Source organism: Nicotiana sylvestris, chromosome 3, assembly GCF_000393655.2.
Source record: "Nicotiana sylvestris chromosome 3, ASM39365v2, whole genome shotgun sequence".
Lineage (NCBI taxonomy): Eukaryota > Viridiplantae > Streptophyta > Magnoliopsida > Solanales > Solanaceae > Nicotiana > Nicotiana sylvestris.
In genome coordinates, this window is record NC_091059.1 from 55,786,238 (window position 1) to 55,799,802 (window position 13,565).

General features: G+C 41.6%; 1 protein-coding gene across 1 annotated transcript; it reads right to left on the bottom strand.

Moving 5' to 3' along the window:
• Positions 1 to 8,893: 8,893 nt before the first annotated feature.
• Positions 8,894 to 9,340, bottom strand: LOC138887388 (uncharacterized). Its single transcript, XM_070169136.1, has one exon. It carries the CDS (start codon positions 9,338 to 9,340, stop codon positions 8,894 to 8,896), a length of 447 nt encoding a protein of 148 aa, XP_070025237.1.
• Between the last annotated feature and the right edge of the window lie 4,225 nt (positions 9,341 to 13,565).

Genomic DNA, 13,565 nt, shown 5'->3' on the forward strand with positions numbered 1-13,565 from the left:
GCGTTAGTTGATGATTCTCTGTATTGAGCAAGGATTATGATTATCCTCGTGGAAATTACTTATGACTGAGTATTGGTGTTAGCTGAGGTAGTTAGATATTGGAAAAAGTTTGGTTATAGTTGTTTCTCCCTTGCCGGGACGTAGTTACTCATATTGTCGATTCCCTTGATGGGATAGTGTAGTTCTCTCTTGATCCCTTGTCGAGACTCTTGTTATTATTGTTGTTGATTGTATATGTGGATTGGGTTGCGCGCCACAATAATGATATATCTGGATCGAGTTGCACGTCGCAACAATGATATAATTGGATCGGGTTGCACGCTGCAACAATGATATAGTTGGATCGGGTTGCATGCCGCAACAATGATAAATGATATAGTTGGATCGGGTTGCACACCACAACAGTGATAAATGATATAGTTGGATCGGGTTGCACGTCGCAGCAGTGATAAATGATATAGTTGGATCGGGTTGCATGTCGCAACAGTGATAAATGATATGGATCGGGTTGCACGCCACAATAGTGTTGTCATGTGTTGGAACCGGGTTGCGGGCCGCAATAATTGATGATATAAAGCGTTTAAAGATTGGTTACAAGCTCCTTATTGTTTTGTTGTAGATTCTAAGTGGTCCTTATGCCTTTTCTTGTCTTACTGTTGATATTGACATACCCTGCAGCATGTACCCTCTCTCATCTTTACTTGTTGTTCCTGTTTTATTTTTTGTTGCATATTATATAACTGCACAGGTTTATTTGGTAGTCTGGTCCTAGCCTTGTCACTACTTCGCTGAGGCACTAACCAACACATGGGGTCGGTTGTGCTGATGCTACACTCTGCACTATGTGCAGATCCCGGAGCAGCTTTTGGACAATAGCATTTGGGTGGCTGCCTTCAGTCTAGCTAGAGATCCCGAGTTAGTCCTGCAGGCGTCCGCAAGCCCAGCGTTCTCTTCTATCTTATTATGTATTCTGTTTTCAGTTGTTTCCTAGACAGATTGTACTTTCCTTTCAGACATTTGTTGTAGTATTCATAGACAGTCTGTGATATTGTGACACCGAATTTCGAGTAGGGACGTATGTTCGCATTGTCGTACTGGCTTTAGTTATTTTATCAGATTAAGTCTTCCGCTTGATTTTATTTATCGTTAATATTTCAATGTTGATTACCTGCTAATTCAAATTGTTAAAAAGGGCTAAAATGAAAGAGTTATTGATTCTTTATTTCGCGGCTTGCCTAGCTTCTACAAGTAGGCACCATCACGACTCCCGAGGGTGAGAAATCCGAGTCGTGACATCGTGTCGTCACACGAATATTTTATTTATTCTTCATGTCGGTTTTGTAAATCTAAATCATAGCAACTTATGACTTGTTCAACTAGTCCTTGGGATATCGTATAGATTTAAATTATTTTCATTCTTGTTGTTATTGATCCTTCACTTGAGTTACCTTATTCTATGTTTGACTTACCTAACATTAGGTTAGGTGCCATCACGACTAAGTGGATTTTGGATCGTGATCAGTGGCAAACCCACATGGTTATAAGGGTGAACTGACCACCTTCGTCAAAAAATTATACTGTGTATAGAGTTAAAATATTATATTTTAGAGGTATATAACAAATATTGAACCCCCTTTGTCGGAAATATTTTTCACTTCTTTTAAATTTGAACACCTTTGGGAAAATTTCTGGCTTTGCCACTAGTCGTGATACCTTTTCGGACCACCCAAGACCCGATGCGAATATACATACAAGTCCAAATCATAATACGAACATATGGAATCTTCAAATTACCAATCCGAGCTCGTTTACTCAAAATATTGACTTTGGTCAACTTCTTAACCTAAAGCCTCTATTTGTCAACCAAGTGTTCCAAATCACCCTCGAACCTCTCAGAACTTGAACCAACCATACATGCAAGTCGTAGAACATCACATGAACCTACTTGAGGTCTCAAATCACGCAACGAGATGCTAGAACTCAAAATTAAACGGCCAATTGGAACGTTACACCCCCATTCCACCGACCTCGTCCCCCATAATATTTTTCTAAATTATATATAAATATTCATAAGAAAATATATTCTGCTTACTAACCAAATACCAGAAAATAAATAAGAAAATTACTTATTTTTCTGAAAAATAATTTTTAGAAAAGTATCTTCAGTGGAAAATATATTCTATCATACTAAACACACCCTGAAGTAAAAAAGTAAAGAAGAATCCTAGATATAAGAATTTTTCTCCTATTATATTTTTTAAATCGTTACATAAAAATGATACTTGTTTCCTGTATTTTGAAAGATGGGTAGTCCTAGCAATGTGATATAATTTTGAGCAATCCAAGTGAAATTCATAGAGGGAACTAAACGATACAAAATATACAATGGTACGAGTCTATAGAATCCTGTTTAGGTAAGGTCGTGTAAAAAGGTCGTGAAAAAAGAAATTGAAAAAAAAGAGAGAAATACGGAACGCGCGTCAAAAAGCATTGCTCACTTAGCTTATCACCAAAAGCGCCGGAATTTCTTCAATGCAATTAGGCAATTTAACGAACTTTTTACTAGACATAAAATTCCCAAAATTTGGCTACTAATTTTAGTGGTGATGCTAATTAATTTCATGCTCTCGATCATATCTAATAAAAGTTATTTACAGAACAAAAAGATTTAGTCAAAGGTGAGTGTGGATTTGGTGTCGAAGAATGTTTTGGAAAAAGCAGTTTTAAATATAATTTGTAAACTAAGTTGTGTCTGGATCCTAGTTTTATAATAAATAAATAAATGTTCTAGTGCCTCGCGAATGTGTAAATGACTACTTATAAAAGAACTCGTTAAATTGTTATATTGGATTAAATAAATTGGAGTAATAATAAATAAAAAAAGATAGAAAGGAAAGAAATAGAATTTGTTTTACAGAAAGTAATGGTAGGAAAGAGGGACGGAAGAAAAAACTTCTATTCTATCTCATAAATTTATAAAAATTAACAATTAACAATATAAGCATCTTAAATATGAGAAGAGAAAAGAACATTAAAGTGTTAGACTCTTTGGGCAATACATTAACGCTTTCCTCATTTTGCCCAAAAAGAGGTTAACATAATTATTTGTTCATTTCTCTTCTCAGTACTTACATTATTATTGTTAATTCTTTAATCCAGAACCCCTATTACCACATACCCCGTGTTTACCTTAAAATTTGAGTAACAACTAAATTTCTATTGTGATTTTAAGGATATGTGATTTAATTCCACACCAATTAATAAATAAGAGATTAAATAGATAAATTAAAGAATAAAGTAGATCAAACCAGTATGTAGGCTAAATCTCGACCTCGACATGTGACAGTCTCGAGGTATGATGATGGGAATAAATGACAAAACAACTCTGAAAAACAGTAAGTAAATAGCAAGAAAATAATTCGCATATATTTTCTTATCAGTGAACAGTGGGTTACAAATGAATGAGATCCCCCTTTAAATAATAGGGGAGTCCTATATAAGGTACACTTCTAATTACAGTAGAAAATCATATTTGACAGCTGTCTAACCACCGAAGACCAATCCATTCCCTAATTTACGTCGTGATCTCCGGGCCGTTCTGGGTATCTCGCTCTTTCTGTTATTGAATCATAACAGTATCGTCTCGAAGCATGCCTTCTTCTAACCTTGATAAATGATATCGACCTCGACACTAAAAAGGAGATTCGACCTCGAGCTCGGCGTCCTCGCCTTCCGACGTGGTATCACTTTTCCCATTGCGTAGCCCCAATTTCCACCATATACAGATAGTCCCCTCGTTTCTTAGAATAAAATGATAAGAAATGACTTGAGCTTCGATTTTTCGGAGGCCCCGATGATGACGTCGCTCACGTGACGTAAGCGCTAGAGGTGACCGAAACGTCCCGTTGGTTTGTTTCCCCTAAATATTAAATTCTTGCCAGTGATGGTCGGCCACTAGCGCCACCAAACCATTGTCGTGAACCTATAAATACAGGTTTCCCATTTGAATCAAACTTTACTTTCATCTTCACCAATTTCTCTAAGTATTTTCCTCTCCCTATCTCTTCTCTTCCACCGCCCGTTGATTCAATCTTTTAGGACCAAAATACTAAACTCCACTTCTTCCCACTTCATCTCATTTGAATCAATGGCGAAAACCTCCAAAATCGTCCCTCAAATAGAGAAAGCCTTTTCTTCTTCTTCCCGGCCGGCTGGTAACAAAACGCTGGTGGAACCGCTCCTTCACGAGATTGTTCCTGGCCCTTGTGTTCTAAAAGCGACTTCAAAGTCGAGAACCCTCCATCGGTCCCCAGTCGATGTGAACATGTATCGAGGTATATTTGCTTGATAACATCGAAACTGCTGGACGCCATGAAGGAAGATTTCAACTGGGGGGCCGAGGTCATGGTACAGATCCCTTCCCCCCAAGAAAGCAATACTACTCACGTGGAGGGGTTTCTAAGTGTTTACACTTACCCCTTCACAATTGGGTCCCCTCGACCTGGTTATCATCGATTTCTGCAAGACGTACCAGGTTATCCTCGGCCAGGTGCATCTCTTGTTCTAGCGCATAGTGATTATGCTTTACTTCTTCTCTGGTAAGGCCAAGGGGTTGTTATTCAACCTCAGGCACCTTATACGACTGTATCAACCAAAACATTATCGAGGGTTAATCAAGCTTCAATGATGATCAACGAAGTCCTTTTTTGCAAGCATCGATGAGGACAAGGACCGAGGTTGGATGAGTCGGTTCGTGCGGGTAAGGACCTATGACCTCATCCCCATGGAGAAGCTATCGTTCCCCGAGAAGTAGAACCCCAAACGTAAGTGTTTTCCATTAATCTTCGTGCTTTATTTTTTGCTTTGTGTAACATTTTCATCTGTATGCAATGGTTGCCTGGATGCCTCACGCGGTCCCCGACCTAAAGACTGGGTTCAAAAGTTGGCTGCAACTTCCTGTCATGCCGAGCGCTGCTGGCGTGACTTAGCAAAAGGTAGATGGGAGGCTAAAAACCATGGTAAGTTTACTCTATATACTTACAACATCTTTTTCTGAAACATTTACTTTTATATATACCCAACTCCCTTTTATGCAAGCCTTGGAGACGTTGCTGAATTGAGGCCGCCACACCTTGGAAAGAGGTGGTTCCCAAACCGGCCAAGGACAAGAAGAGGAGAAGGACCTCGCCTTTCGACACCCCGGAGCCTAAGAAGAGTAGGGATCATAAGCCGAAGGACGACTCTACTGGTTTGTCTGTCGACGTAGCCCAAAAGCTACGAGATGAAGAAGAGGAGGGGGAGGACACTGGTTGTGAACTAGTGCCTCGAAAGAGGGCAAACGTTGAGGCTTCGAAGGCAGCTGGGCTAGTGACGGTTGAGTAGACTCATCCTTGGACCGAGGATATCTTTGAAGGTATTCCGAGCAAAGTCCCCGAGTCATCGGGGGACGAAGAGATTTCCTATCGTGATGAACAAACAACGAGTGTGCCCGAAGTGTCCAATAGTAGGGCTCTTCAGAAGGGAGAGAGTGCACCAAGTGACTTGCATGGGGCAATCACTATCAATGATTCACCGCCCGGCCCTCAATTTTCTGAAGGGCAATTTAGGGAGGCTCGAACAATGGAGACCCCCGATGTGGGAACGGCCCATGATGGGGAAGACATATTCTGTGGCTGCCTTGCGGGGGTTGATGATGTTTCCAACCTAGATGCATCGATGGCTTTTGACGAGGCCCATCGCATCCTAAACCAGGTAATCTTCATTCCCTGTTATTACCTTTAACTTTATTTTCTTCTTGCTGACTTCTTTCCTTTCTTCATAGGCTGTGGTGCTTCATCGGGAAGCATTCAACAAGTCCCAAGCCGAGCTGAGCCGGTGTGAGGCCGATCTCAAGAAACTTATCAAGGAGAGGGATGCCCTCAAATGCCTCTATGTGAAGAAAGAAGAGGAGATCAGGGACCTTCGAGCATACTTGGCTCAGGCTTGTAAGGAAGGAGCCGAGCTAGATGCACAGGTAACTATCATTTTGAAAGAGTACAGTCTACTCGACTTAACTGTGGGTGCTGATACTTTTGTATCTTAGTTGCAGTAAAAACTGGAGAGGATCGAGCTGCTCCGAGGGGAGGTCAATCAAATCAAAGTTGACTGTGATCTATGGAAAAGAGAACATGGACCATCTTACTGCGGAGAAACAGGCCACCTTGGACAAATTGTTATTGACTGAGGTCCAACTTCGGGGCATCAAAGAGAAAAGTTTGGCCCAAGCCAAAAGGATCGAGGAGCTCGAAGCGGAGCTTGCCGAGGCCAAAGCAGAAGTCGGGGAGATGAAGATCTCGGCTGACAAGTCTATAGCCGTTACTTGGATGATGCTGAGGCTACTCAAATGCAGCTAAGGGAGGCCTCCGATCAAGAGAGATGGAGCAATGACTTGGCGACCTGCCAATCTCGGAGGGAGACCCTTGAGGAAATCCATGCTCAAGTTTATGGCCTCTCTACAGAGATAGCTCAAGCTAAAGTGCTTGAAGCTGATGCTAGGTTGCTTCTCTCCTCCGACGATGATGATGGAGATGAAGGCAGTGAAGATGGGTCCGATAACAATGAGGAGCCCGAAGGAGAAGCTGCTCCCAAGGGAGAAACCAGCCCCGGACATAGTTAGGATTTTATTTTCTTTTTCTTTTTTGTAAGACCTTTGAAGGTCTCTTGTACATATCCTTTTTCTGATATATAAAAGAAAGTTTCTCTTGAATGCCTTCCTGATCTTTATAAATATGTCTTTTGCCTTGTAAAATTTTTAGCACAATCTTATGCTTTGAATAGTGTGTTTGAGATTTTGGTCTCGGGTGGCTTCCTCGAAGTCACCATGACCCTTAAGGGTTTGTGTCGGACAATAGCAAGTCCCCAAGCCATTGTCAAGTTACTATTTATTTGGGCTCGGGAGAGTCGAACCCTTGGGTTCGGATGGAGTGAGAATAAGATATCGAACTCTAAGTGTATTGGCCCTTATGCTTCTTTAGATCGGGACGATATGGCCTCTAAAAGATGGCTACTATTCCCCTCTTTTGGCTTAACATATTTAGTGACAATTTCTTTATGTCTTAGCATGTATTTTTTACCCATTGAGTTTTTTGAGGGGTCGATGTTGATTGAAACCCTTCTACTTTTTGTGTCTTAACACATTTGTGTTAAGATAATTTGATACATATTAAGGTTTTTTCTTTTGAGGGATGATTTTATCGAAGCCCTTTTTGATTATTTACTGACGGTAGCCTTTTTAACGGGTTTTTCAAAGAATTTGAAGGCCTATTGTGATTACGGGTTCGGAAATCTCTGAGCTGCATTAATTTGGTCGTAGCCTTTGGGTATGCCTCTTGGGATTATTCCCCAATAACACTTCGAAATTGTTCGAAGTGTTAGTCCACAAGAATTATGGCCTTGGACTATAGATCGAGGGGCGCCTCTTTGAGGTCTTACGAATTTGAGTTTAGATAACTCAAATATGTTAATTGTCGATGATAGTCCCCGAGTGTTCTAGGTATATTTGCACTTGGACCTTGAGCTATTTCACAAAATCATAAGTATAGAGCTCGTATAGTAGCAAAGTCTCTTTAAGATACAAAGTGTTTGATAGAAAGAGTGCTTCATTGAATAATTCATACATGCTTACATGTTTTGCCATTGGGGCTCGACTAATTTATGTGGACACGGTTCATTCGACCGTTTGGCCCACTACAAAGTTTACCTATCAAGACCCTTTAACATGAAGTATTTTTCTCAAAAATATAACATCCGAGGGTGATGCCCCCCAGTATTTGAGGTTGATTGTAAAGAAGCCTTCGATACTATTGATTTTCCTCAGGTAGCAGATAATTGTTGCCTCATTAAAAACCTCACCGGAAAAACCCATTTGGGATAAAAACTGATCTAAGGGAAAAAAGGTTCAACGCGTGCTTTAAAACCTAAGGTCTTCGTGTTGAAGAGTTTTCTCATCTCTGATCGAACACCTGCAATGAGTTAGTATCAAATACAAATGGAAAAGGGGGAAGGTCATACCTTAGCAATAATACCGTTTGAGGAGTGATACATTACAATTGTTTGGTAATTATTTGCCTTCCATTGTACCAAGTCTGTAAGATCCTTTTTCGATGATACCGAGGACCCAATATGGTCCTTCCCAGTTTGGGCCTAGTTTCCCTTCGTTTGGGTCTCGAGTATTGAGGGTGACTTTCCTTAGAACTAAGTCCCTGATTCTGAAGTGGTGAAGGTTAGCTCTTTTAATATAATATCTCTCGATTCTTTGCTTTTGTATATTCATCCGAACAAGTGTAGCTTCTCATTTTTCATCTAATAGTTCAAGGCTGACATGCATAGCCTCGTAATTTGACTCGTCTGTTGCATGTCAAAATCTGATGCTAGGTTCCCCAACCTCGAGTGGAATCAAGGGCTCGGAGCCATATACTAAGGAGAACGGGTTTTCCCCCATGCTGGACTTCGATGTTGTTCGATACGCCCAATGGACTTCGGGTAGAATTTCTCTCCATTTCCCCTTAATATCGTTCAACCTTTTCTTTAAGTTTTGAATGGTAGTCTTGTTCGTTGATTCGGCCTGTCCGTTCCCACTTGGGGGATATGGTATCGATAAGATCCTTTTTATTTTATGTTCTTCGAGAAACCTCGTTATCTTGTTGTCGATGAATTGCTTTCCGTTGTCGCATACGATTTTGGCAGGTATCCCAAATAGGCACACGATGTGATCCTAGATGAAGTCTATAACTTCTTTTTCTCTGACCTTTTCGAAGGCCTATGCTTCCACCCATTTAGGAAAGTAGTCAGTCATAAACAAAATAAATTTAGCTTTACCTGGAGACGATGGCAGAGGGCCGACTATATCCATCCCCTATTTCATGAATGTCCATGGGGACAAAACTGAATGAAGTTGTTCTCTGGATTGGTAGATCATCGGTGCAAACCTTTGACACTTATCACATTTTCGAACAAACTCCTTAGTGTCCTTTTCCATGCTATCCCAGTAGTACCCAACTCTAATGATTTTGTGAATCAAAGATTCATCGTCGAAGTGGTTCCCACAAGTGCCTTCATGAACCTCTCGTAAAACATAATCGGTGTCTCCTGGTCCTAAACATAATGCCAATGGTCCATTTAATGTCCTTCTGTGTAAAGTTCCATCTTCATCCAACATGAATCGAGCGCCTTTGGTTTGTCGGGCCCTCGACTCTTTAGGGTCTGATGGGAGCTTTCCGTTCTTCGAGTATTCAATATATTTATTCCTCCAATTCCAGGTCAAGCTTGTAGAGTTTATCTCGGCATGACCCTTCTCGATCATAGATCTCGATAGTTGGACGACAGTCCTAGAGCTGATCTCGTCTTCCTCGACCGATGACCCCAAATTTGCAAGTGCATCAGCTCACTGTTTTATTCTTGAGGAACATGGTCTAAAGTCCAGTCCTTGAAGCGGTGCGAAATTACCTGCAGCTTGTCAAAATACCTTTGCATTCTATCCTCTCGAACTTCGAAACTTTTGTTTACTTGGTTCACCACCAATAAAGAGTCACACTTGGCTTCAATGACTTCTGCCCCAAGCTTTTAGCTAGTTCGAAACTTGCAATAATGTCCTCGTACTCGGCCTCATTGTTAGTCAACCTAGAAGTTTTGATAGACTGCCTAATAGTGCTACTTGGGGGCAGCATCAAAACGATGCCTAGCCCAGACCCCTTCACATTGGAAGCACTGTCTGTGAAAAGGGTCCATACCCGGATGATGTGCCCATTTTTAACAAGAGTTCCTTTTCAACTTCGGGTATGAGGGTTGGCATGAAATCAGCCATGAAGTCCGCTATAATTTGAGACTTGATGGTCGTGCGGGGTTGATATTCGATATCGTACCTGCTATGCTCGATGGACCTTTTGGCCAATCAGACAGATAGCTCGGGCTTGTGCAAAATATTACGAAGTGGGTATGTGGTTAACACACATATGGGGTGACATTGAAAGTATGGTTTTAACATTCTAGAAGCGCTTATCCGTGCAAGTGCAAATTTTTCTAAGTGTGGATATCTAGTTACTGCCTCTCCTAAGATTCAACTTACATAATAAACGAGAAATTGCGTACCTTGCTCTTTTCAAACTAGGACACCACTTACCGCGATTTTCGGTACCGCAAAGTACAAGTAAAGTTTCTCATCTGCCTTTGGAGTGTGAAGTAGTGGTGGGCTCAATAGGTATTGCTTTAATTCCTCTAATGCTTGTTGGAACTCCGGGGTCCAGGTGAAATCGTTCTTCTTTTTGCGTAGAAAGAAAAATTTGTGGCTTCAATCCGATGACCTCGAGATAAATCGGCCTAAAGCAGTTATCCGTCCAGTTAGCCTCTGCACGAATTTTACACTGTCCACGATGGTGATGTCTTCGATGGCCTTGATTTTATCGGGATTGATCTCGATCCCCCGATTAGACACCATGAAGCCCGGGAATTTGCCCAAACCAACCTCGTAAGCACATTTCTCGGGTTTGAGTTTCATGTTATATTTCCTCAAAATCTCGAACGTTTCCTACAAATGAGCCAAATGGTCCTCTGCATGTAGGGAATTAACTAGCATGTCATCAATATAAACTTTCATTGACTTACCTATTTGTTCCTCGAACATCTTATTTACTAGGAGTTGGTAAGTAGCTCCTGCATATTTTAGCCCGAAGGGCATTACATTATAACAATATGTTCCATATTTGGTGATAAATAAGGTCTTTTCCTGGTCTTCCGGGTTTATTTGAATTTGATTGTACCCGGAATAGGCATTGAGAAAGGTAAGGATCTCGTGGCCAGCTGTGGTGTCGATCATATGATCGATGTTAGGCAGTGGAAAAAAATCTTTGGGGAATGCCTTGTTTAAATCCTTATAATCTACACACATTCTAAGTTTGTTCTCCTTTTTAGGGACTACGACTACATTGGCTAACCATTCGGGATATTTTACCTCCCGAATAGACCCTATTTTGAGAAGTTTGATTACCTCGTCCTTTACGAATTCATGCTTTATCTCGGACTAGGGTCTTCTCTTCTGCTTCACCAGTTTGAACCTAGGTTCCAAGCTTAGTCGGTGCATCGCTATCTCCGGTGGGATCTCTATCATGTCTAAATGGGACCAAGCAAAAAAATCCATGTTATCAGTAAGAAATTGAATACGTTTTCTCCTGAGTTTGGGGGTTAACCCCGTTCCCAAGTATACCTTTTGCTCGGGCAGGTACTCAATTAATATAACATGTTCCAGTACTTCGACCGTTGATTTGGTGGTGTCGAAGTCTTCAGGAACAATAAAGGTCTGAGGGGTCAGAAAATCCTCCTGTTCTTCTTATATCTCCTGCTTTACCGATTCGGTCGAGGCTGGTGGTTGTGATTGCTATTTGATTTTCTGTTTACCTTTAATGCTCGACCTTTCTGAGGTTGATAGCGCTGATACCGGTATTACCTCGTCAACTACAAATATTTTCTTTGCAGCATGCTTCTCCCCGTACATTGTTTTCACACCGTTCGGCGTCAAGAATTTCATCATTTGGTGAAGAGTCAAAGGAAATGCCCTCATATTGTGGATCCAAGGCCTCCCGAGTAGGGCGTTGTACCTCATATTGCCCTCGATCATGTGAAATTGGTATCTTGAATGGTTCCAGCCACGTTCACCGGTAGTAATCTCCCCTTTAGTTGTTTCACTGGCCATGTTGAAGCCATTTAAGACCCGAGATGCGGGTAAGATTTGATCTTGTAGGCCGAGCTACTCCAAAACCCTTGATCGAATGATATTCGCCGAGCTACCTGGATCCACTAAAACATGCTTAACTTGAACCTTATTTAATAAGATACAAATTACCAGGGCATCATTGTGGGGCTGAGAAATGCCTTCTGCTTTTTCATCGTTGAATGATAAGGAGCCCTGGGGTACATAGTCCCGGGTCCGTTTCTCCCTGGTATTTAATAGCTTAGTGCATTTGAATACGGGCCCTAGTGGAATATTGTCCCTGTCGACGATTATATGAATGGCATGTTGAGGTTACTCCTGTTAAATTTTTTTGTTGGCGTCTCTGTCTTTGAAATGATTCTTGGCTCGATCGTTGAGGAACTCTCGAAGGTGGCCCTCGTTGAATAGTCGGGCTACCTCCTCCCTTAATTGCCTGCAATCCTCGGTCTTGTGACCATGTGTGCCATGATACTTTCTAATAAAATTTGGGTTTCTTTGGGAAGGATTGGTTTGAATGGGTCTGGCCATCTAGTATCTTTGATTCTTCCGATTGCCGATACAATGCCTGATGCATCGATGCTAAAGTTATATTCCGATAGCCGAGGTGCCTCTATGGGATCGACATGTTTGTGAAAACCAATTTTGTTCATAAGTCCCTGAGAATTTTGTCCTCTATCATTTCTTTGATCATTCCGAGTGGAATTGTGTCCTGAACCATTGTTCCTTCGATCTGCGATGTATGGTTGATATCATTCCCTGTTCTACCTTGGTTCCCTGTCAACGTCCCTTTAGGTCCTAACTTCCAACCTATTTGGATGTACTAAACCAGAAGGGGCTCCTAGTTGGTCGCCCTTGACCCTGATCTACGATTGATATCGATTGGGCACATCTGCCCAAGTAACAGCTGGATACTCGACCAAATTTTATTTCAATTGTCGTGATGCTATCGAACTCCGCTCGTTCAGCCTTTGGGTGAAAGCTTGAATGGCCCAATCATCTGTGACCGATGGAAACTCCATGCGTTCCATTTGAAATCGAGATACGAACTCCCTCAGCCTTTCGTTATCCCTTTGTCTTATCTTGAAAACGTCCGATTTTTTTGTTGCGACCTTTATGGCTCCGATGTGTGCCTTCACAAAAGAATCTGCTAACATGGCAAATGAGTCGATGGAATTTGGTGGCAGGTTGTGATACCAAATCATTGCTCCCTTTGATAGAGTTTCCCCAAAAAATTTCAACAAGACGAACTCGATCTCATCGTCTTCCAAGTCATTTTCCTTTATTCCGCATGTGTACAAAGTGATGTGTTTGTTAGGATCGGTTGTCCCGTTTTATTTAGGTATATCCGGCATATGAAACTTTTTAGGAATGGGCTTCGGAGCCGCACTCTGAGGAAAAGGCTTTTGCACGAACTTTTTTGAATCCAAACCCTTTAAGATCGGGGGTGCCCCCGTTATCTGATCAACTCGGGAGTTGTATGTTTCCATTTTTTTTATCATTATCTTCGATTTTCTTCTTTCCCGACTCAATTCTCTTGGTGAGCTCCTCGAGCATTTTCATAATTGTAGGACTAGTCCCTGATTCATTACCATTCAGCTTTTCTAGCACTGGCTCGGTACGATGAGTTTCGGCTCGACCACACTCGGAGTTCTATGTTGACTTTGAAGATGAGCAATAGCGGCCTGCTGAGCCTGTAACATCTCAAATATTACCTAGAGACTAACTCTCCCTTCTCCTACGCCCTGTGTTCCTTGGCCACCAGATCGGCCTTCCTTGTACATATTCCCTTCGGGGTTCGCGCCTAAATCCGTATTCAAAGCAACCT